Source organism: Macaca mulatta, chromosome 1 (assembly GCF_049350105.2).
Source record: "Macaca mulatta isolate MMU2019108-1 chromosome 1, T2T-MMU8v2.0, whole genome shotgun sequence".
In the NCBI taxonomy this organism is placed as follows: Eukaryota; Metazoa; Chordata; class Mammalia; order Primates; family Cercopithecidae; genus Macaca; species Macaca mulatta.
In genome coordinates this window covers 8246540-8269100 of record NC_133406.1, presented here as the reverse complement: position 1 = coordinate 8269100, position 22561 = coordinate 8246540, and the positions used below count along the sequence as shown (strand labels likewise).

The window sequence follows — 22561 nt, the reverse complement described above, 5'->3', positions numbered from 1 at the left end:
AGGCACTTATGCTAGACTGTTAGTTGAGGGATTTACTGGGTCCTTTACTCTTGTTATGGCATGTAATCACAGGAAAATTGTTACAGCTCGCTCCCAAAGAAATGGACAGCAGCTCTCCTTGCTACGAGCATTATCTGCTTTCAAAGATTAAGCGTGTTCCGTAGGTTCCACTTCCTGAGCAGCCGCAGTATAAAGACTGAGGCCGACCACACAGCCGGGAGGACGCGCTACAGTGATAGCCCAATTATGGCGGAAGGGAAGGGTGGTTTCCAGGGGCGACTGGCTGGCCTCTGTGGCTTGGGATCTCACAGTGTCGCCTGCTCCGCAGACACAGAGCTGTGGACCCCTCAGAGGGGGGTGAAACAGCTTGCTGATTGCTGTCAAGATATTCACTGATAAAATGCAGTGGCAATTACAAGCACAAATCACTTAAATTCCCTTTGTCATATGTCACGGGTGGGAGTTGTGTCCCCTCCCCCAAATTCTTACGTTGCATCCCTATCCCCCAACACAGCTGTATTTGGAGATCCGGCCTGTGAAGAGGAAATGGTTAGGTGGGGTTATAGGGTGGGAACTAATACAATAGAACTGATGTCCTTTTAAGAAGAAGAAGAGACCCAGAGTTGGTTGTTGTGTTTTGTTTTTCTCTCTGTCTCTATGCACACACAGGAAAAGCCACTGAGCATAGGAGAAGGCGGCCATCCCCAAGCCAGGAAGAGACACTCCACAGGAACTGAACTTGCCACCACCCTGATCTTGAACTTCTAGTTTCCGTAACTATGAGGTAACAAATTCCTACTCTTTAAACCACCTAGTTTGCGGTATTTTGTTAAGGCGGCCCCAGCAGACTACATAAAGCTTAACGAAATCATATACTTATATCCATGTACAGACATTTGTCTCCTTGCTCAATACCTGTACCCTTATGAGACCATGAATTAGGGGGAGCAAGGCCCTGACTGTCCCATTTACTGTGAAGTACCTAAAGCCCAGGACATGTCTGGCATAGAGCAGAGACTCCTTAATTTTGCTAATTCAGTGGATCATTACAGTTCCTAAACAACTATGAGCATATCATAGTTGTATACTTCATATCATATGAAGTATCAGTGGTGATACTTCTAAAAAAAACATATTAGTATGTGGCTTGGAGTCGTACAACCTTCCATGCAAAATAACATTATCCTCTGCGAAGATTCTAGCAAATTGAACACTTCTGACTGTGAGAAACTATATGTATCAAAAGGTGAGAAAAATCAGTTTTCTCCAACCGTGGAAAATAAGGGCATACCTGTTAATTGCTGTCAGATTTTTCAGGACTTTTGTTTTCTCCTGGCAAATGTTAGCGCCAGACAGCTCTGGAGTGAGGCCCTGTCATTCTATCATTATTGATTCACAAGAAATGAGATGTTATCGAAACAAAGAGAGCTAGATCTCAATGATTCTTTTTTTTACAATATTTCACCTTGCAATGCCTCATGGGCTTTTCATCATTAAATGAGGGCTGATGGTATGTGAAGAACAACATTGTAAACGAATGCTTCTCAAATGTTCAAAAAGAAGGGTGCCATGTGAAACACGAGAAAGATGATCAATACTGAAGATGGTGCCGAAAAGAGTATAAATGATGCCTTTATTGTGTCTAAGTGCCATCTTGTCAATTCATGTGCTTTGTCTTCTGAATCACAGCATGTCTGGGTTAGTGTCTGTTGGGGGAAACAGGACACCCAATAAAGTATTTCGAAGAGTAATTTCACTATTCAGAAAGTGGAGAGAGGTGGCTTAATGCACTTTTTGGAGCGCTGATAGCATTTTTGAATCTTGTTCTGCAAAACTAGTTCTTGGTGCCCTCAGGCTGTGCTGTGAGCAGAAGATGAAAGCAATTAAGCAGGGCCAGCCACGAGAGACAGACCAGACAGGCTTGCTTTGGTCTGACTTCACCTCTCCCTTGGAGAGTTCCTAGGGGCAGATACATTTGAGCACCGCATCTGAGTTGGTTTTGTGGTGCTTTGCTTCGGCTTGTTTATCCTAACATCAAGGTAAACTGCCTTAAAAGAAAGAAAAGGTACCTGGACCATACTGGGGCCTTTGAACATGAAGCTATATGTTTCTAGGGATAGGAGAAAAGGTAACATAAAATAAGACTAGAAAAAAATATTGGGTGCTTACTGCAGGGACACAGACTCTGGTAAACACTATGGCTGAGGAAATACTAAGGAAATAGTCACAGAAAAGAAGACCTTGAAGTTTGTGGGATGTATTAATCCTGCAGGACCAATCAATAAGCTGTGTTCTCAAAGTGACTGCTACAGGCCAGAAATTCTTGTGTACATCAAGCACGTTTTATGGAATGAATAAAAATCCCTTCTAGTTGTACGTGTTGTTTTAAAAAATATGTAGAGACTATCGCTATGCGTTTTCAAAGGGTTATTTAAAATGTCACTGAACTTGGAATAGCTTCCCCTGCACCCTGCACACCGATATTCTCTCAGAAAACGAACACTGAAATACAACCACTGTCTTATGGTTGTGTTACAAAATTCTAGTGTTAAGAGGGGGTCCCTGCACTCTTTCTGTAATTAAATATCTTTTAGATGTCACCCTTTCCTCGGGTTTTAAAATGCCCTTCTCTCATTAGTGTCAGGTTTTCTAAGGATGATTTCCTTAGAAAAATCATCCTTAGATTTCCTTAGAAATCATCGTTAGAAAACCTCCATCTTCTTTTCCTCCTTTCCTGGGCTCTGAAGGCCACACCCTTCTCTGGGAGAGGGGAGGGGTCCTCCGCTTCCTGTTCGTCTCCTGTCAGTTAGTTGGTACCACCGCTCTGTCTTGGGACCCTGGTGTGCTTGAGCATCAGGATGGGGCTATTCTTGAGGAAGGGAGGGCTGTGGAAGGCTGGGAAGAGTGAGGAAGATACTCCATGACATGGGAAGAAAGTGTTCATGGCTGACGTCCTGTAAACAATGCAATCCATCACCAAGATCAGCACAACAGATGTCAGTTTTACCTTCCGTGTTTTGTGGGGGTTTCTCATTCTGGATGATTTCTTAATGTCCACTTCAGTTGTATTTACACATCCAGGCTGGAAATGGAAAAACAGAGAGACAAATGAATCTTTGGGTATGAAATTTCTGAGCAGGACAATCATGAATGACTCGCTCTCCAGAGCCCAAGCAAATGCCACAATGACACAGATCAAGGGAAGTGTTTTCTGGATGGCCACAGCCAGTCCCATCAGCAGTGGCCAGTCATAAAAGACATGATACTTCTTAACTCTTAAAGGCCTTCAGATGCCATCTTCAAATAACTCCCAGAGAAACAGGAAAAAGAAATAGTTGGGCTGCACATGTGAAAGTGGTGTCAATATTTGTAGCCACAAACCCGACAGAAAGAGTGAGGCGCTCCTGGACAAACGGGCCGATCCCCCTTGCTGGTTATCTGCAGACAGCCTCTTGCAGAGTTCCCTCTTTATAAAAAGTGAGGCTGGGCCAGGCGCAATAACTCATGCCTGTAATCCAAGCACTTTGGGAAGCTGAGGTGGGTGGATTGCCTGAGGTAAGGAGTTCGAGACCAGCCTGGCCAACGTGGTGAAACTGTCTCTCTACTAAAAATATAAAAAATTAGCTGGGCGTAGTGGTGGGCACCTGTAATCCCAGATACTCAGGAGGCTGAGGCAGGAGAATCACTTGAACATGGGAGGTGGAGGTTGCAGTGAACTGAGATCGCACCATTGTACTCCAGCCTGGGCGACAAGAGCGAAACTCATCGCAAAAAATTAAAAAAAAAAAAAAAGGCTGTTATTAGATGGGTGGCTTGCTTTTCCCAAGTTGGAAAGCTCAAATGGCATTTAGTTGAGCCAGCTCAACTCCCAGAATGAACTGTCTTACAGGGATTGTGAAACCCAGTGACTAGGAGTCTTTGTTTGCCAGAGACAGAATATACAATGGTTAACATGTGAAAGATGGAGAAAGAAACTGGTAAATAAGATGCCATGCTGCTTCTGATAAATTCCCGACCTTCCTTTTCCTTAAGAGCAGGTGAACCCCTTTAAAGCAGAGGGGTTGGAGAAGTATCGGCAGCCTGCTGTTAGTTTCCTGACAACCTCAGGAGTCTCATCTTGTCGGATTTATTGTTCTGTTGCACAGAAACAAATAGCTGCAAGCTTCTTCTTGTATATTTGGAGGAGGAGGGGGAGGAGGGGGGAAGAAGAGGGGAAGGGAGAGAATATGAATCAGGAAACAGAGAAGACAGGAGATTCAAAAATACAGGGTAGCTTAAATGTAGAAAGGGCTTAGACATCACACATCCTTTAGAAGAGATGAGAAGTTAATGGCTGCATGGACTGTGTTTCCTTTACTTTTGGTGCAGGATTTAAGGATGTCTGGTATTAGTAAAAAACATCAGCCAGGCGCGGTGGCTCACGCCTGTAATCCCTGCACTTTGGGAGGCCGAGGTGGATGGATCATGAGGTCAGGAGTTCAAAACCAGCCTGGCCAACATGGTGAACCCCATCTCTACTGAAAATACAAAAATTAGCTGGACGTGGTGGCAGGAGCCTGTAGTCCCAGCTTCTCTGGAGGCTGAGGCAGGATAATCACTTGAACTCAGGAGACGGAGGTTGTGGTGAGCTGAGATCGCGCCACTGCACTCCAGCCTGTGCGACAAGAGCGAAACTCTATCTCAAAACAAACAAACAAACCATCAAGTTGCATGTCTCTGCTCAATTTCTCTGCTTCTTCCCACAGATTGCAAGAAATTAAAGCATTAGATGTCCTTAGAAGTGACTCCAGAGAAAGTGTGAATGCGGAAGTCTTCTGTGGAGTTGGGATGGGGTTGGGAAGGAAGGGCAAAAAGGCAGAGCTGCTGTGATTGGCAGAGTCAGCTGTTCACTACAGTAACAGGAATCAGCTCATTGTGTAATGAGGATAGAGGACACTTTCCTTAAAGAACCATCTCCTGCTAGCATAGCCGTTGGGCAAAAACTCCACCATAATATTATAATGGATAAGGAAGTAAATGAGGAAAACATTTTGTCTCTTTTTTTGTAGAATGTGTATATACTACACATACACACACACACACACTGTACTGCAAACATTAAACAAATTATGAGTTTGGTGTGCGTATCTATTTAGGAATAGAAATCACTGGTTCAGCACAGTGGTCGGCTTGGCCGTGTAGGAGGGAGGAAGGGCGCCCAGCTGGGTGGGACTAATTTCCTAAGCGACACCGAGCAATGCACTAAACTACCCCAGCATCTGGTTGCTGAGTATCTGATATTCTGGTTTGATTTTTTTTATGGTTGGTCTAGGCATTCGTTTTTTCAAAAGACCCCTGGGATTTTAATATGCAGCCAGAGTTTACAACCATTGATCTAGGTGTAACAAAGACAAGGTTTTTAAAACACTAAAGGATCGAGTTTTCATTTTCGATTCAATTTCTATTTCTTTGCAACCTTCCATCCCTAAGCCTGAGCCATAATGGAAAGGAAGGCAGTAAAATTCTTTAAACTCCTATCAACATATCAGGAGCCAAGCACAGTGCCAGGTGCAGTGGCTTATGCCTGTAATCTCAGCAGTTTGAGAGACTGAGGTGGGAGGATCACTTGCTTTGAGGAGTCTGAGGCTGCAGTGAGCTGTGACTGAGCCACCACACTCCAGCCTGAGTGACAGGGTGAGATTTTGTCTTTCTCTCTCTCTTGCTCTCTCTTTTTTTTTTAAAGAGCCAAGTATGATAAGATACGTCATGGAGATTGTTTTTCTATATGTTAAGGGATGGGAAAAATTAGGATATAATATCCAGGAAAAGGAAAGCATGTTTCTTCATGACCTGGAGGCAAAGAAAGAGAAAGGTAAGATACTGAGCTCAGCAGGTGCCTCATTTTTCTCCTCTGTGGAAGAAACTCGAAGAAGGAGAGGTAACAGGGAGGAATAAAAAATCCCACACAAGTATGAGGTAGCCTGTGAGGTAGTTAGTCCCATGCCCATAGAAGCAGCTCCACATGTGATCAGAGTCAACATGAATTTTATATCATATGGGTGGTAGCAAGAAACATGAGCTTAAGGCAGTGCTTCCCAACCCTCTCATGTGGCAGTCGAGGCATCTGGAATTTCTTGCATGCCACAGTAGTAAAAGGCACAGAAGATCTAAGAATAGTGGGTGGATGGGAGACTGAGGTTGGGACAAAGGCCACAGCGTGCAGGGATTTTATGCTGGAAGCAGATGTCTGAAACAGACTTCAGCAGTGAGTTCCAGGTGATGAGATGGTACCTGTTGCAGCTGTCCTGGGAGTAGCCCACACTAACCTGCCTATAGCAGAAATCGACAAGGATCTGGAAGATGTTCTGCAGGTGCTTGGCCCTCAGGCCCCACTGCACAAGATTGTAAAAACAAAGCCTCTGGACTCCAAACTCTCTTCCAAAACCAGTGTTGGATAGCAGCAGAGAAAGGCTGAGAAAACTGAAAGTGTGATCATTGATCCACAAATGAGCGAGTCATCTAAACCAACTATTTCGATATAGTGGCATGCAGAGCACATGCATTGAAACCTATCCTTCAAAAAGGTTTCTGAGAAAACTATGTCAATTATAGAAAATACAGAAACTGTATTTTCTTTATACATCTGAGGAAGCTGAACTAATTTGAACTCTAAAACTCCTTCCATAACGAGCTAGGATTCCAAATCAATTTTACTTCACACCAGGGGGAATAATTAACAAATGGCCCTGGAAATTGTGTCAACCATTGAAGGCATAAAGTGGAAAGATCCCCTCCCCAGAGGAACATATCTGACTGTCAGTCCTGAAAGAAATTAGAAGTTTCATCCTCATGTTTAAAAGATGATGCCCTTTTAAATTTGATTAATGAACCATTAGCTTACATCTGACATTCCCACTTGAGCCAATTATTAACACCACTAATCAGCAAATTAATAAGAAAGCATTGATTTTAAAAGTAAATGTTATTAGAGACTGAACTGTAAGATATGTTTTATAACCCGGCTCCCATCCCAGGAAAATAAAATCTGCCAGTTCAAAATTTGTTACTAATGACTAAATGGTTAAAATAGTAATCTGGATCTGGGATGCTTGTCTCAGAGGCCTTGTAATTTCTAAGGAGGCCTCACGGGACAGCTAATGGTTCAACAGATCTATGATATCTAAGTCAACTAGGAAATTCTTGAAGATTAAAAAAGCTTAGAGGCCCAAAGTTGTCTGGTATACTTCTGAATAATTAAGGTCATGACTCAGTGCTGATAACCCCTGAATAACTGCTTTCAGAAGTCATGCACTGTGGTAAGTGAAATATGGCAATAATTTTTCTTGAATTCGCTTATGTATTCAATAAATATTTCTTTCTGCATCTAATTGTCAGATCTTGTGACACATGGTGAATTACAGAAACGAAGGCATGAGCCGTATCCCAGTAACTTCCTGATACAATAAGAACGACAGACACATGAATAATCAGAATATGGGAGCATAATGACTAAGTGGAAGTTGACACAGAGCATTATAGGACAACAGAACATTCCAGACATCCATTTTTTTTTTTTTTTTCCCTGAGACGGAGTTTCACTCTTGTGCCCAGGCTGGAGTGCAACAGCACAATCTCAGCTCACTGCAACCTCTGCCTCCTGGGTTCAAGTGATTCTCTTGTCTCAGCCTCCCAAGTAGCTGGGATTACAGGCGGGTGCCACCACGCCCAGCTAATTTTTTGTATTTTTAGTAGAGACAAGGTTTTGCCATGTTGGCCAGGCTGGTCTCGAACTCCTGACCTCAGGTGATCCACCCGTCTTGGCCTCCCAAAATGCTGGGATTACAGGTATGAGTCACTGCGCCCGGCCAAGACAGACATCCATTCTTACGCGCAGTCTGTTGGTTCTCCTCAACATGGCAAACAATATTACTGTAAATGTTGTTTTTAAGCAATTTTTCAATCTTGATGAGACTATGTTGTTTTTGGTTACTTAAAAAAAAAATCAATTATCTTTTTGATGCATATATAATACGTACCACTAGCTGGCACCAGACCTTCATGAAATTCGTAAAATTAGTTTCTGCAGAGCTAAACATATCTATCTTCCCAATAAGATATAAATAACATTATCGTTACCAAGTAGACATTCCACTAAAATGTTCAAATATATACTATTTGCTGGATACAGTATTAAGCACATGGTATTGTAGGATGTAAGGAGTAATGAAATGCTATTTACATTAGCCTGGAAGAGAATTGTGTTATTTCTAGTGATTCAAAGATGAATTTCTTTTCAACCGAACTAAGCTGGGTTGTAACATTATTATAATGTTATTTATTATAAAGTAGGATTTAACACTGTAGAATCCATTCCTGAGGGAGTAAACGGAGCATATCATTGAGAAATATTACTGTCATAACGTTTACGTGAGTGTCCTCATGAGATGCAAAAGAGAAGCTGGAGTTTTTGGTTTCATTATTGATATTTTAAGTAAAAGCATCTAAATGCCATTTAGTTCCTTTCATGCGATAGTACATTTTTGTTAGTGATAGCAGAAGGCATACTTGTGTTCAGGACAAGTTGGCAAAACTTGTGGCGAAGAGCAACAGTGAGAGACAGGAATACAGAACAGCTGTCTTTAAGTTCCATCACTGCAGCTGATGTGTACCTGGGAGAACAGTGTCCTAAATGACAGGTGAGTGCAGGATTAGAAATGCACCGTCAAACAGAGCTGATAGCAAGACATCAAGTACACCTTAGAAAGTTTTAAAAAATCATGATTCTGGGAAAATTCAGGTTTGAAATATGCATAGTCCCCCCTTATCCTTGGGGGATATGTTTTACTACTGCCCACCCCCACAAAAGAGATGCCTGAAACCACAGATAGTACCAAAACCTATATATACTGTTTTTCTTACATATATACATGCTTATCATAAAGTTTAACTTATCAATTAGGAATAGTAAGAAATTAACAACAATAACTAATAATAAAATAGAAAACAACAATAACTAAGAATAAAATAATAGGCCGGGCGCGGTGGCTCAAGCCTGTAATCCCAGAACTTTGGGAGGCCGAGACGGGCGGATCACGAGGTCAGGAGATCGAGACCATCCTGGCTAACACCGTGAAACCCCGTCTCTACTAAAAATACAAAAAACTAGCTGAGCGAGGTGGCGGCACCTGTAGTCCCAGCTACTCCGGAGGCTGAGGCAGGAGAATGGCGTAAACCCGGGAGACGGAGCTTGCAGTGAGCTGAGATCCGGCCACTGCACTCCAGCCCGGGCTACAGAGCAAGACTCCGTCTCAAAAAAAAAAAAAAAAAAAAAAAAAAAAAAGAATAAAATAATAAAATATGCCAAAACATGTGATGATGATGGCTTTGGGGTCATTCTGAAGTAAAGTAAAGGTGACTGCAATACCAGGACAGTCGATCTGATAACCTAGAAGGCTACTAAGTGCCTAACATGTGGGTACCATAGACAGCATGGATCTGCTGGACAAAGGAGTGACTCATGTTCCAGCTGGGGCAGAAATGGGATAGATGAGATTTCATCATGCTACTCAGAATGGCACGAAATTGCAAACTGATGCATTGTTTCCTGAATTTTCCATTTAATATTTTTGGACTGCAGTTGACTATGGATAACTGAAACCGCAGACTGCAACCATAGATAAGGGGGAACTGCTGTATTTAGATGGTCCCTGACTTACTATGGCTCAACTTAAACATTTTCACCCTTACTGTGAGTTTATTAGAGTATTAAATGCATTTTTGACTTATAATATTTTTGGCTTACAGTGTCTTTATTGGGACATGACCCCATTGTAGGTCAAAGAGCATCTGTATATATAATTATTAATTCAAATAGAAGCAAATTAATGAAAAAGAGTTGCCCCTTTGTAATACAGTACAAGTTTTAAAAATTGCATGCATGACCCATAGTACCCCAATAAAAATGATCCCTTATTCTTACGCGAAGTAATTATAGATTTTAAAGTGTACACTTACATGAAGTAACTACAGATTTTAAAGTGTTCAATCTCAGGATTTTTTTTCTTTTTTTTTTGGCCCAGGCTGTAATGCGATGGTGCAACCACAGCTCACTATAGCCCCCACTTCCTGGGCTCAAGCAATCCTCTTGTCTCAGCCTCCTGAGTAGCTGGGACTACAGGTGAGTGTCACCATGTCTGGCTGATATTTTATTTTTAATTTTTAGTAGAGACAGGGTCTTGCTATGTTGCCCAGGCTGGTCTCAAACTCCTGGCCTCAAGCAGTCTTCCCATCTCAGCCTCCCAAAGCTCTGGTGTTACAGGTGCGAACCACTGTGCCTAGCCAGGATTCTTTTTTTAAAGACCCAGTTCAAGCTTTTCTTCACTTTCTTAGGCAGTTGTCAGTTGATTCAGGCTCTGATTCTTTCAGCCCACCTCCTCCTGACCCATCTGCTTCCTACACACAAACTGAAGAAAGTTGTTTGAGGAAATTGCTCCAAATTCCTTCCATTCACTCTTCTCTATAGTATTTACTCATTTAATTGCTATTAGGTCTCATTTGCTAGCTACAGATTCTTGGGTATGATATCGTGCTTCAATGTATGCTATGAATGAACTCCATGCATCCGAGAGGCAGAAGGAAATGGAGTTATCTGAAGTCAGCCTGAAGCTGTGGAAAGTGGTCAGGTTGAGTAGAAATCACAGACCATGGTAAGGTGGTAAGCACTTTGGTTTAATTCTTTATTTTTATTTTTTAAGGTTTCTTTTTTGTTTTGTTTTATTTTTTTGAGACGGAGTCTTGCTCTACCAACCAGGCTGGAGTGCAGTGGCGTGACCTCAGCTCACTGCAAGCTCCGCCTCCCGGGTTCACGCCATTCTCCTGCCTCAGCCTCCCGAGCAGCTGGGACTACAGGCGCGCACCACCACGCCTGGCTAATTTTTTGTATTTTTAGTAGAGACGGGGTTTCACCGTGTTAGCCAGGATGGTCTCGATTTCCTGACCTCGTGATCCGCCTGCCTCGGCCTCCCAAAGTGCTGAGATTACAGGCGTGAACCATTGCGACTGGCCCAACTTTGGCTTAATTCTAAACATAATTGGAAGCCACTGGAAAGTTTTAAACAGGAGAGTGACTTCATATGATTTATTTTTAAAAACTCATTCAGACCTTACACTCACACACACACACACACACACACACACACACACACACACACAAACTCAAAATGAATCATAAACCTAAATGTAAAATGCTAAATTATAAAATTTTTAGAAAATAACAGGAGAACGTGACCTTGAGTTGGGCGATTACTTTTTAGATACAACATCGAAGGCACAATCCATGAAAGAAATAATTGATAACTTGGATTTCATTAAAATTAAAAACTTCTGTTCTGTGAAAGATACTGTCAAGAGAATGAGAAGACAGGCCACAAAGTTGAAAAAAAAAATATGCAAGGTTATTATCCAAAATAAGTAAAGAACTCTTAAAACCCAACCATAAGAAAATACCACAACCCCATTAACATATGGACAAATGATCTGAACAGACACCTCACCAAAGAAAACATACAGATGGCAAACACATTTGTACAAAGATGCTCCACGCTGTATGTCGTTGGGAAAATGAAAATTGAAATAACAACGAGATACCCCTCCACACCTATTAGAATTGCCAAAATCCAGAACACTGAAAACACCAGTTGCTGGCAAGGATGTGCAGCCACAGAGATTCTCATTCATTGCCAGTGTGAATGCAAAATGGTTGAGCCACTTTGCAAGACAGTTTGGCAGTTTCTTACAAAACACTCTAACCACTCGATCCAGCAATCATCCTCGTGGGCATTTACCCAAATTGAGTCGAAAACTTATGTTCACACAAAAACCTGTACATGGATGTTTCTAGCAGCTTTTTCTTCATAATTGCCAAAACTTTAAAGCAACTAAGATGTCCTTTAGTAGGTGAATGTATAAACTGTGGTACATCCAGACAATGGAATATTATTCAGCATTAAAAAGAAATGAGCTATTAAGCCACAAAAAGACACGGAGGAACCTTACATGCATATTACTAAGTGAAAGAAGCCAATCTGAAAAAGCTACAGATTATACGATTCCAACCATATGACATTCTGGAAAAGGCAAAACGATGGAGACAAATAGTTTTGCCTTTTCCAGATCAGTGGTTGCCAAGGGTTGGGAATAAATAGGCCCAGCACAGAGAAATTTTAGGGTAGTGAAACTATTTTATATGATACTACAACAATGAATACATATCATTATACATTTGTCAAAACCATAGACTGTACAACATCAAGAGTGAACGCTAAACTACAGAGTGCAGGTGATAATGATATATCAGGGTTATATCATTGATTAATCGATTATAACTAATGTACCACTCTGGTGGGGGGAGTGTTGATAATGGGGGTGGCTGTGGGCAGTGGGGGAGGTTGCTGGGGAATTCAGCACTTTCCACTCAATTTTGCTGTGAACCAAAACTGCTCTAAAAAAATAAAACTGATTAAAAACCAACCAACCAAACAAAGAACTCATCCAAGAATATTGAGTACTTTGAGAGTGGATTATCAGGGTGGGAACAGGGCAAAGCAGAAGCAAGGGGCCCAGTTTGAAGGTTACTGCAGTTATCCAGGCAAGAGATGATGGCGACGTGGATTTGCATGTCAGCGCTAGAGATGATGTGAAGTGGTTGCATCTGGGATGCATCTTGAAGGTATAATCAACAAAACTTGCTGATGGGTTGTGACTGTGGGCATGCTGAAGAAAACAGAATATCAAGGATGACTCCCATGCCATCTGCTGAGATGGGGAAGCCTGTGAAGAGAAGAGAGGAATCCAAAAACGATTCCTGGGTTGTATTTACATACAACGTTTGTATTTGCTGAAGTCTCCAAATGGAACGCAGCTCTTTATACAGTCGCTATGAAGATCACGAATCAGGGCACTTCCAACACAAATGCCTGCGAAATCATCTGCCCTTGGCCTGTCCTTTTGTGCCATTGATTTTTGCATTATCATTGGTGGTATGAACATATCATTGAATATGCAACATGAAAACATGATGATCAATTCCTGAGAATTTGGTGGAGCTGTCTCTCATTACTCAGAGTCTCTGCTACACTTTCCTAAATTCTTCTTCTGTAGTCCTACCACATTCTGTTAATCTGCTCTAGTTGAAATCAGACCACTTCAGCCTCACATCTAGGAACTCTCTGTGCATCCTTCAATGATACTCCCTTTTTATAGACTAGGAATTGCCTTGCAGGTACCATTCTCGAAGAGCAACCAAGAGGACTCTAACCAGTACATTTGCCTATAACTTCTTTGTGGTCACTGGGATTACCTCTGTTTAATGTTCAGCTTTAAAATACTTAAAATGCTCCCAGCTAGAACTGCTTTGAAATTTAAAAAATCACTGGGTAGAAGCTAAGTTGCCGTAATTATCTTTAAAATAGGGGCTCCTGCAGGAAGAAACAAAAGGCCCGAGGCAAGTGTGCATGGACACTTTTCTGTGACACCTGGCCTGCTGTGCGCACATGAGCGATTGATCTCCTTCCCTTTCTATGATTATGTCCCTACAAAAAGCTGGCTGCTGTGTGAGGACATACAAAGATTTTCAGTTGGATGAGAAAAGTCCCTCTTAGGTTTGAGACTGAACATGTGTGCTCCAACTTGTCCTATGACCTGGGTTGGCATATTAGGTTCTTTTACACCCATAATTGAAGTGGCATTTTGATTCGCATTATACTGTTCCTCTGGTATTCCATTGGTGGGAGGGTGAGTAGCAACACAGAATTTTTGGGTTCCTGGTCTATGGGCTTAAATGGGTCATCAAACACCTTAAACATTTTTACTTTAACCCTTAATATGTTTCTTGAATGCAGAAATTAAGACATGAAGTCTAGACTATGTCTCTGGTGACAACATAAATTTCCCCAGTGTAAAAGTGAGGTGGCAAAAAGTAGGAAAATGAACTAGCTACTGAACTGGAGAAAACAATCTTTATCTTTTTACACGGTGCTATTGTTAGTACTGGTGACTTAAATGGTATGCTGTAAAGGCTAAAGAGAACCAAATAAAATTTCCTATAGCATAAATAACTCACAGTAAGTTCAAAGGCTTATAATAATTTTTACAGCAGATAACAGTGGGACAACTGGGAAACGAGTTTGTGACAATCATCACATACTGGAATTAACCTTGAATTACAATAGCTGCCTTGAATTCAATAGCTTTGAATTACAAAGGACATGGGAGCTCCTAAATCATATGTTCCCAAATAGAAAAGGCGTGTACCTCCCTGTCTTAGTCTCTTCAGACTTCTGTAACAAAATACCATCAACCAGGTGGCTTGTAAACAATAGACATCTATTTCTCACAGTTCTGGAGGCTGGGAAGTTCAAGATCATGGCAGTGAAAGATTTTGGGTTGGGTGAGGGTCACTTCAGTTCACAGAAGGTTCCTTCTTGCCATTTCCTCACATGATGGAAGACATAATAGTTCTCTCTTGGCTTCTTCTATAAGGGCACTAATCCCATTCAGGAGGAAAGAACCTTCATGACCTAAGCACCTTCCAAAGATCCTACCTCCTAATACCACCACCTTGGAGATTAGGATTTCAACACACGGATTTGGGGAGGACACACATGTTCAGATCAGAGCCCTCCCTTTACAGGACACACATACAGAGAACGGCCACAACACACACACCTCGGTTTAGCAAAATCTCTGTAAAGAAGATTAATTTCAAAGATATACTCTGTTGCATTCAACTTGATTTCCAAAAAGAGAAAAAGATTTAGTAGTGTTAGAAAAGAGAGTTTTACATAAAGTTCTTTTCTAGATTTCATATTTATTGCTAAGAGCCCAAACTTTATTTTATTTTCACTGCTAGGAAAAAAAAAATCTTTTAAAATAATTCCCATGCATCCTTGCATTCTTATGTAATCATATCCAAAACAACGGTCTTTCCTTGATGATTCGAGGTCATGATTATTTGAGGACAATGTTATTTTGCTATCTTTAAGACAGCAATGCCTGTGAGGCTAGATGATCCCAACTCCTAATGCCTTTTGAGATTTTATGTGATTTTATGCCATTTTTAGTTCCTCTGCCTTATCCCAGTTAGCTGTCACTTTTTGCTGCTCTCAGCAACCTTGACTGCAGCCCATCTCATTATTCTCTAATTCGTTGCTTGGTTCTGATGTGGATCAGGAAACTATACAAATGCTCCTTTGCCACAGGGTCTCACATTTTAGCAAATGAACCAATGCACACAAGTTAGAGTGTGAGAGTTTAAACAACTACTTTGGTTGAGACTTTTTGAGTTTATGTCTTGGCTGAGTTTTGGATAGAAATAGACTTGGGGATATGAGAGGTAAGAAAAAGTCTAAAAACTGTAAAAAATAAAATGTGGACAAGTTCTCATGACATATTTAGGAAAACTTATCAGTACATAAATATCATAGAAGCCAATTAAAGGGGGTCAGAAGTAGATGACATCAAACGTTTATCTGGAGTTCTAAGAAAGAGGGTGGCATACTGAGAGCTAGAAATTTGTTGTGTGCTCTGAGGGGTGGGGAGAAAAGCTAACTGAGGTGAAGGGCAGCATTCTTGGGTTGCATCTCCCCAGATTCTGAGTGAACAATGATGCGCTCTCTTGTCTACACCCAGATTCTTTTGGAAAAAGCCTGCCAGATTCAGTGCTAATTTTGGTTTAGTTTCCCAAAAAGGATAAAGTGTCCAAGCCAGAACTCTTAGTTTCTCTCCCCTCCTACCTATTCTTTTCTTGGTTTTCTGTCTTTCAGTGAGTGCCTCTAACCATCTATCCAGAGGCTCAAGCCATCATCAAGGAGGCGTCATGGAGCCCTCTTTTCCTCTTACTTCCCTCACTTGACATCAGCATATCTTGCAAACTTTACCTCCAAATATACCTCAAATCTACTGGCTTCTCTCTACCCTCACTGTTACTACCCTGCTCCAAGCTGCCATTATCTCCCACCTGGACTATCACAACAGCCTTCTTATTTGTTCTAATTCCTTTCTTGCTTTCTCCTCCCTTTCCTCAAGTTATTCTCTACACAGTAGCCAGAGTCATCTTTTTAAACTATAGCAACATCACATCGCTCTCCTCTTCAAACCCCCAAAGGGCTCTCATCACGCTTAGGATAAAAGGCAAACACCTTGCCATGTTCTATCAGGTGTTATACTTTTTTTTAGACGGAGTCTCACACTGTCACCCAGACTGGAGTGTTGTGGTACGAACTTGGCTCACTGCAACCTCCATCTCCCGAGTTCAAGCGATTCTCCTGCCTCAGCCTCCTGGGTAGGTGGGACTACAGGAATGCACCACCATGCCCAGATAATTTTTGTATTTTTAGTAGAGACAGGGTTTCACTCTGTTGGTCAGGCTGGTCTCGAACTCCTGACCTCGTGAACCGCCTGCCTCGGTCTCCCGGAGTGCTGGGATTACAGGCGTGAGCCACCGTGTCCGGCCAAGGTGCTACACTTGGCACCTCTCTGTTCTTGCTCACTTCACTCCAGCCTCACTGGCCTTCTTTCTGTACCAGGCCGTTTCTCTGTGCTAGGTGCTACTTCTTTCTCCAAATACTGTGTGGTCCCTCTTGATCACATCACCTTGCTATTATTTTTATCACACCACTTACCTTCACCTGGAGGGTTTTTGCACATTACACTTGTTTGTTTTTTGTGTCTTTCACCACTGAGGGGTAAACTCCTCAAATGCAGGGACTTTATATGTCTTGTTTAGTATCTGTCACCGGAGTCTGAAATTTCCTGGTACCTAGTAGGTGCTCAATGAATGTTTACTGAATGAATGAATGTGAAAGACTTTTTGAACACTACTCGACTATTAAAAATACAAAATGAGTTTTATTCTCTGTTTGCTGGTGTGTGTGTGTGTGGGTGTGCGCGCGTGCGCGCATTTGTGTGTGCTTGAGAATGTTCGCCCCTGTAGCTTAACCTCTTGGCCAACTGGTCATCACCTCTCATTATTATCATACATTTATTTAACAGGAAACAAATACTCCAATTCTTCGGTTAGCCTTAAAAGAAACATTTCTAGTGCAGAAAATTTTAGCTCAAATGTTCTTTTCCTGTGCAATGCAATTAGCCCATCGGTTGATAAGTGTAAATGGCTGATAGCAGATTGCTTCCAGATTTGATGGGGGTTAACTAATTAAAAAGCAGGAAGACACTGGGAACTTAGAAAGCCTCAGTTTTAGAGAGGTCAAGATGAGAATAGAGCAAGCTTCTCTGTCCCTGCCTTTATAACTTTGTTTAAAGCGGTTTCCATCTTGACCTACAAATAAATATCCAAGGACAGACAATAGCTGTGCATTTCTTTACCTGGGTGTGCAATGGCACAGCAGAGTTCAGACAACACAATTGAGCCATATTATACAACCAGCGCATCTCCACTGGGCCGTATTATGGAGCTGAAGATTAAAACCCGTATGAGAAAAACTTGGATTCAAGACACAAAGTAAGAAAAAATGAAGCTAATAATGGCTCTTCTATCGTGCAGTGTTTTGACATTTTTCAACTATAACCATCATCTAATATGAGTTTCATAAGCATTCTCTAAACTATATAGATTAGTCCACCATGAACCTAATTTTCACCGAAGCATATCAAAGACTCACGCCTTGGAAGAGAATATAAATATTATCTGGTCTAACCTAGCATTCAATTCATGATTTATTCTGGCAACTTCTACAAGAGTCATTCCACCTTAGCTCAGATGCTTGTTGCATACTTTCCCCAAAATAGCTCCATCTGCATCACACTTGAAAGAAAATTTCTGAGTAAGTCACTTGTTTAAAGGACCATGCCATTTTTAAAACATGTTAATAATCATACCTAAAAAAGACAAATAACATGATGACAAAATAGTTAAGATTCTTGGAAAAGCAGCAACTTCTTTCAGCCTTGGTGTCTCTTCTTTCAGAGCGAGTGCAATCAAAACAGTTCCAACGTCCTCAGTGTACGAAATACCACACGTAAAAGGGGTCAGCACAGTTCTCGACACACAGAATGTGCAAAGCACATATTAGTTGCCTGTAGTATTAGTATTATTCGCGGTATAATTTGTTATAAATGAAATAATACCACAGAAGCAAGGGACTGGGTCTTCTATGCTTGTCAGGTTGTTTTTTTTTTTTTTTAGACGGAGTCTCACTCTGTTGCCCAGGTTGGAGCGCAATGGCGAGATCTTGGCTCACTGCAACCTCCACCTCCTGGGTTCAAGCAATTCTCCTGCCTCAGCCTCCTGAGTAGCTGGGATTACAGACGTGCACCACCATGCCCAGCTAATTCATATATTTTTAGTAGATATGGGGTTTCACCATGTTGCCCAGGCCGGTCTCAAAATCCTGACTTCAGGTGATCCACCTGCCTCGGCCTCCCAAACTGCTAGGATTACAGGCATGAGCCACCGCACCTGACTGTCAGGATTTGAGGAAGTTGCTAATTGAAAATAAACAAGTTGAACTATACCAAATGGAGGAAAAGCAAAAAGTTAATAAACTTTAGTAATTTTAGGCCAAATATCAGATTTAATTTTAAAAGAATGAGCATTTTGGGGTGGAATAAATATAGGGTGAGCATGGAGGCAAGAGTGTAAAACTCAGTTCACTTCAAAGTTCTTCTGATCTATCAAGCCAGACCAATACATTGGAGTTCTGTTTTCTTCTCTTCCTTTTTTGTTTGTTTGTTTGTGTTTTGGAGTTCCATTTTCTTAATGGCAGTTTCCTTTTTTTCTTCTCATAAAGGATAACTGCTAACATTTGAAAATACGTGGCTGGGCGCGGTGGCTGATGCCTGTAAACTCAGCACTTTGGGAGGCTGAGGTGGGTGGATCACCTGAGGTCAGGAGTTCTAGAACAGCCTGGCCAATATGGTGAAACCCCATCTCTACTTAAAAAATACAAAAATTAGCTGGGCGTGATGGCGGGTGCCTTTAATCGCAGCTACTTGGGAGGGTGAGGCAGGAAAATCCCTTGAATCCAGGAGGCAGAGGTTGCAATGAGCCGAGATCATGCCGCGGCACAGAAGCCTGGGCCACAAGAGCGAAACTCTGTCTCAAAAAAAAAAAATAAAAATAAAAATAAAAAAAGAAAGAGAAAAAGAAAAAAGGAAGGAAGGAAGAGCGAGAGAGAGAGAGAGAGAAAGAAAAGAAAGAAAGAAAGAAAGAAAGAAAGAAAGAAAGAAAGAAAGAAAGAAAGAAAGAAAAGAAAAGAAAAGAAAGAAAGAGAAAGAAAGGAAGGAAAATATGTAAGGACAAATATCTTTTTTTTTTTCTTTTCTTTTCTTTTTTGAGACAGGGTCTTGCTCTGTTGCCCAGGCTGCAGTGCAGTGGTGTGATCTTGGCTCACTGTAACTTCAATTTCCCAGGCTCAGGTGATTCTATTGCCTCAGCCTCCCAAGCAGCTGAGACTACAGGTGTGTACCACCATGGCTGTCTGGATTTTGTATTTTTTGTAGGGATGGGGTTTTGCTCTGTTGCCCAGCTGGTCTTGAACCCCTGACCTCAAGCAATTCTCCTGCCTTGGCTTCCCAGGGTGGCAGGATTACAGGCGTGAGCCACTAGGCCCGGCCTGACACATATCTTTATGTTGAGTTTTCTGTTAATGAAATGTAATTTGTTTTGAAAAAATCCAGTTATTGATTGTGAGGCAGTACATGAAATTATTGTGAGGGAAATAGCAGAGTTGAGGAAAAATCTAGAGTTTTTTTGTATTTGAGAGAGGATTTGCTATCTTTTAAATTAATCTAGATTGCTTTTAATTTTAATTTAATTGTCTTTCTTAGGAAAGAGAAAATTCATTTGAAGAAGATAGCTGATGTCCTATTAAGTGAAGATAGCCTATCTTTTCTTTCTTTTCTAAAAACACAATCTGTGCATCTGGGGAAAAGCAAATGAATAGGAAAAAAAACCAAAGCTCAAATAATGACTGCTGTCTATGAAATCAGAGTCCATGCTGGTTCCGTCATGGCAGATTGAGCCCCTGTTGTTAGCTCAGTCAGTCCCTCACAGCCTGTGTGCACTTGCATGCCTGAGTGTGTTTGTACACATTTTAAACCTCTTACTCTGCTTTGATATGATTTCAAACCTACAAGGATTGCAAAAGTGGTTTAAAGAACTCCCATAGACTCTTTATCCAGGTTCTCCAATTGTTAACACTTGGCCCCATTTTGTCTCCTTCCTTGTCTATGTTTAAAAGAATATCTATTAACCCTTTCTACTAGTAAGCAGAATTCAGCTATAGTAGGAATGATCCAAGAGGCCGGCTTCTCAATAGAGTATCAGGATTAGATGCTCCCCTTCCCTCCCTGACACCTGCCCAGACTCCCACAACTATGCAAGATACCATCAGTACTTGAGATCAATACTACCCTCTATCCATTTCCCTGAGAGTTAGTTGTTGGCTCTCAAGACCTTCCTGCTAGCATCACCCCAACCCCCATCCACATCCTCATCATTTCAGAAGAAACAGGACAGAAATCTGGTCTCATCATTTTGAAAAGTTGCCAATCCGCAAGCGATAAAAGCACCAACTTAATAATAGGGGAAGCAGTTTTTATTCTCATTCTACCCATGGCTCATATAAATAGCATCAGATATTACATAATAATAGGACACTGTATCTACAAATCTATTCAGGGATAGAAAGAGCAGACAGAAGATGAAAGATATAGCCAGGAAGCAAAAAAGAACAGTTTCACTCATAGCGGCTTGTGATAGCCAGATTGTCAAAATATTTTTCAATCCAAAGGAACAGATGGGAATAATAGACAGAAATGCTGTTCCATTTTCAGAGCACAAAAGAAATATTTAAATTTGGATGAACACATTTTGGACTTTCTAAAACAGTTCAAGGTATCAGTAATGAGATCATGGACTATTGATAGAAGAGGAAGCATCATGAGTATGGGCTGATTTGACCTTAAGAACAAAAAACTTGCACAGTTCCTACTAATTTCAACCTAATTTGTTTCTCATGAACACCACAAAACTGACAATGCCAAAGATAAAAATACGTATGTCACTGATGTCTTCCAAGGGGAATATTACAGAAAATATTAGGGTTCTGCTACAGCTTAAGCTCCAGATGAGCACATGAAATTATGCATATGCACTGCACATCAGTTACAAAATTAAAAAGCAACATCCCTGAAATCTATAGAATACTATACCTGCTGGCTCAAACCCAGAGGTAGACATGAACATTTCTAAGGGATATTTATACCTGTTGCCTCTACGTGACACAATCCATGCTGTGACTCCTTTCTAGCAGCCTAGCATGGTTGATAATACGTAGCCGCCTCTCAGAGATGTTGGGACAGTGGACATATACTGCCCTTTGTCTGCCTCAGAGTTCAAGTAGACATGCAAGGTGCAGTAGACCATCTAATACATGAAAAAACTCAATCATTTCACTAATATGAAATGAAAACTAGTTAACATGCACAAAGCCGGTCCTGGCGCAATATAATATCCTGCTGTGCCTTATGAATTGACAAAGTTTGCATCTTATGCAACAGAGATTGCATAGGGTTTTGGAGCAAACGCTAGGTTTTTAGCCATCATTAGGGATTTGACTCTTAACCATATCAAAACCAACAAAACCCAACTCTTCAGAGTCTTGCTTTCTCTTATTTGTTAATTAAGGAAAATAGGTACTCACCCCATGAAGTTATTGTAAAGAATAAGTGGGATAATAAGTCTAAAAAGCTTTTGCCACCAGATACTGCTATACAGGCAATCAATGTCATCGATAGTAATCCACATGCATTACTGTTCTCTTACATTTTGTAGAAAGGAAATCCAGGTGGCATGCATTTAATATGTGTTTTAGAGTAGTGTAATCTGAACAGAGAAGTAGCTCGAACAGCAAAGGGACAATGCTGGAAAGTGACAAGCTTCTCGATAACTGACAAGGTCCTGTTGCCTTGTCTCTGGCCACTGGTGTCTTGGTTGGTTCAAATATTGGAGCCTCGTGGAAAAAAAAAAATCTGTGTGCTTTTGAAACTAAGTCAGTGTGTATTTAACGTCATCCAAAAGGATGTAGGCAGGGATGAGGGAAATCAAGAATTATTCATTTACTCATGAATTCAAAGTCTATCCATTGAGTGTCTGCTGTGTTCCTGGTACTTGACTGAGGTCTAAATACAGAGCCAGGGACCAGTGAAGCCTTGTCTCTGTCTTCTTATAGGGAATAGCTACTACTTCATATTTACCACCTCATTCCCAGCATAAAAATCATTTATAGAAAGTACTTGTATGTTCATCTCAAAAGTTTTTTTCCTCAATATTATGAAAGAGATGATTAGCTCTGCTTAAATATTGTGGAAGTTAACCTAAAATATAAATGAGTGGTGAGAGACATTCTGAGTTCAGGAGGGAGATTTGGCAAAGAAATCACAGGCCACAGCTGTGAGAAGTACACAGGATTATCCCCTTATTCCCCTCTTGATCTAGGGCTTTGTGTCTGTTCCTCCTGCTTACAGGTTACTGTAAGGTGCTTCCAACAGCATCTTCATGGGT

General features: G+C 41.2%; 1 protein-coding gene across 2 annotated transcripts in view; it reads right to left on the bottom strand.

The window, feature by feature from the left end:
- RGS7 (regulator of G protein signaling 7) overlaps positions 1 to 22561 on the bottom strand; it is a 576861-nt gene that overhangs the window by 46796 nt on the left and 507504 nt on the right. For both annotated transcript variants that reach the window (XM_015127136.3, XM_015127147.3), the window contains exon 10: positions 3008 to 3082. In XM_015127136.3, the coding sequence (XP_014982622.1) occupies positions 3008 to 3082 (75 nt within the window). The remainder of the gene's footprint in view (positions 1 to 3007; positions 3083 to 22561) is intronic.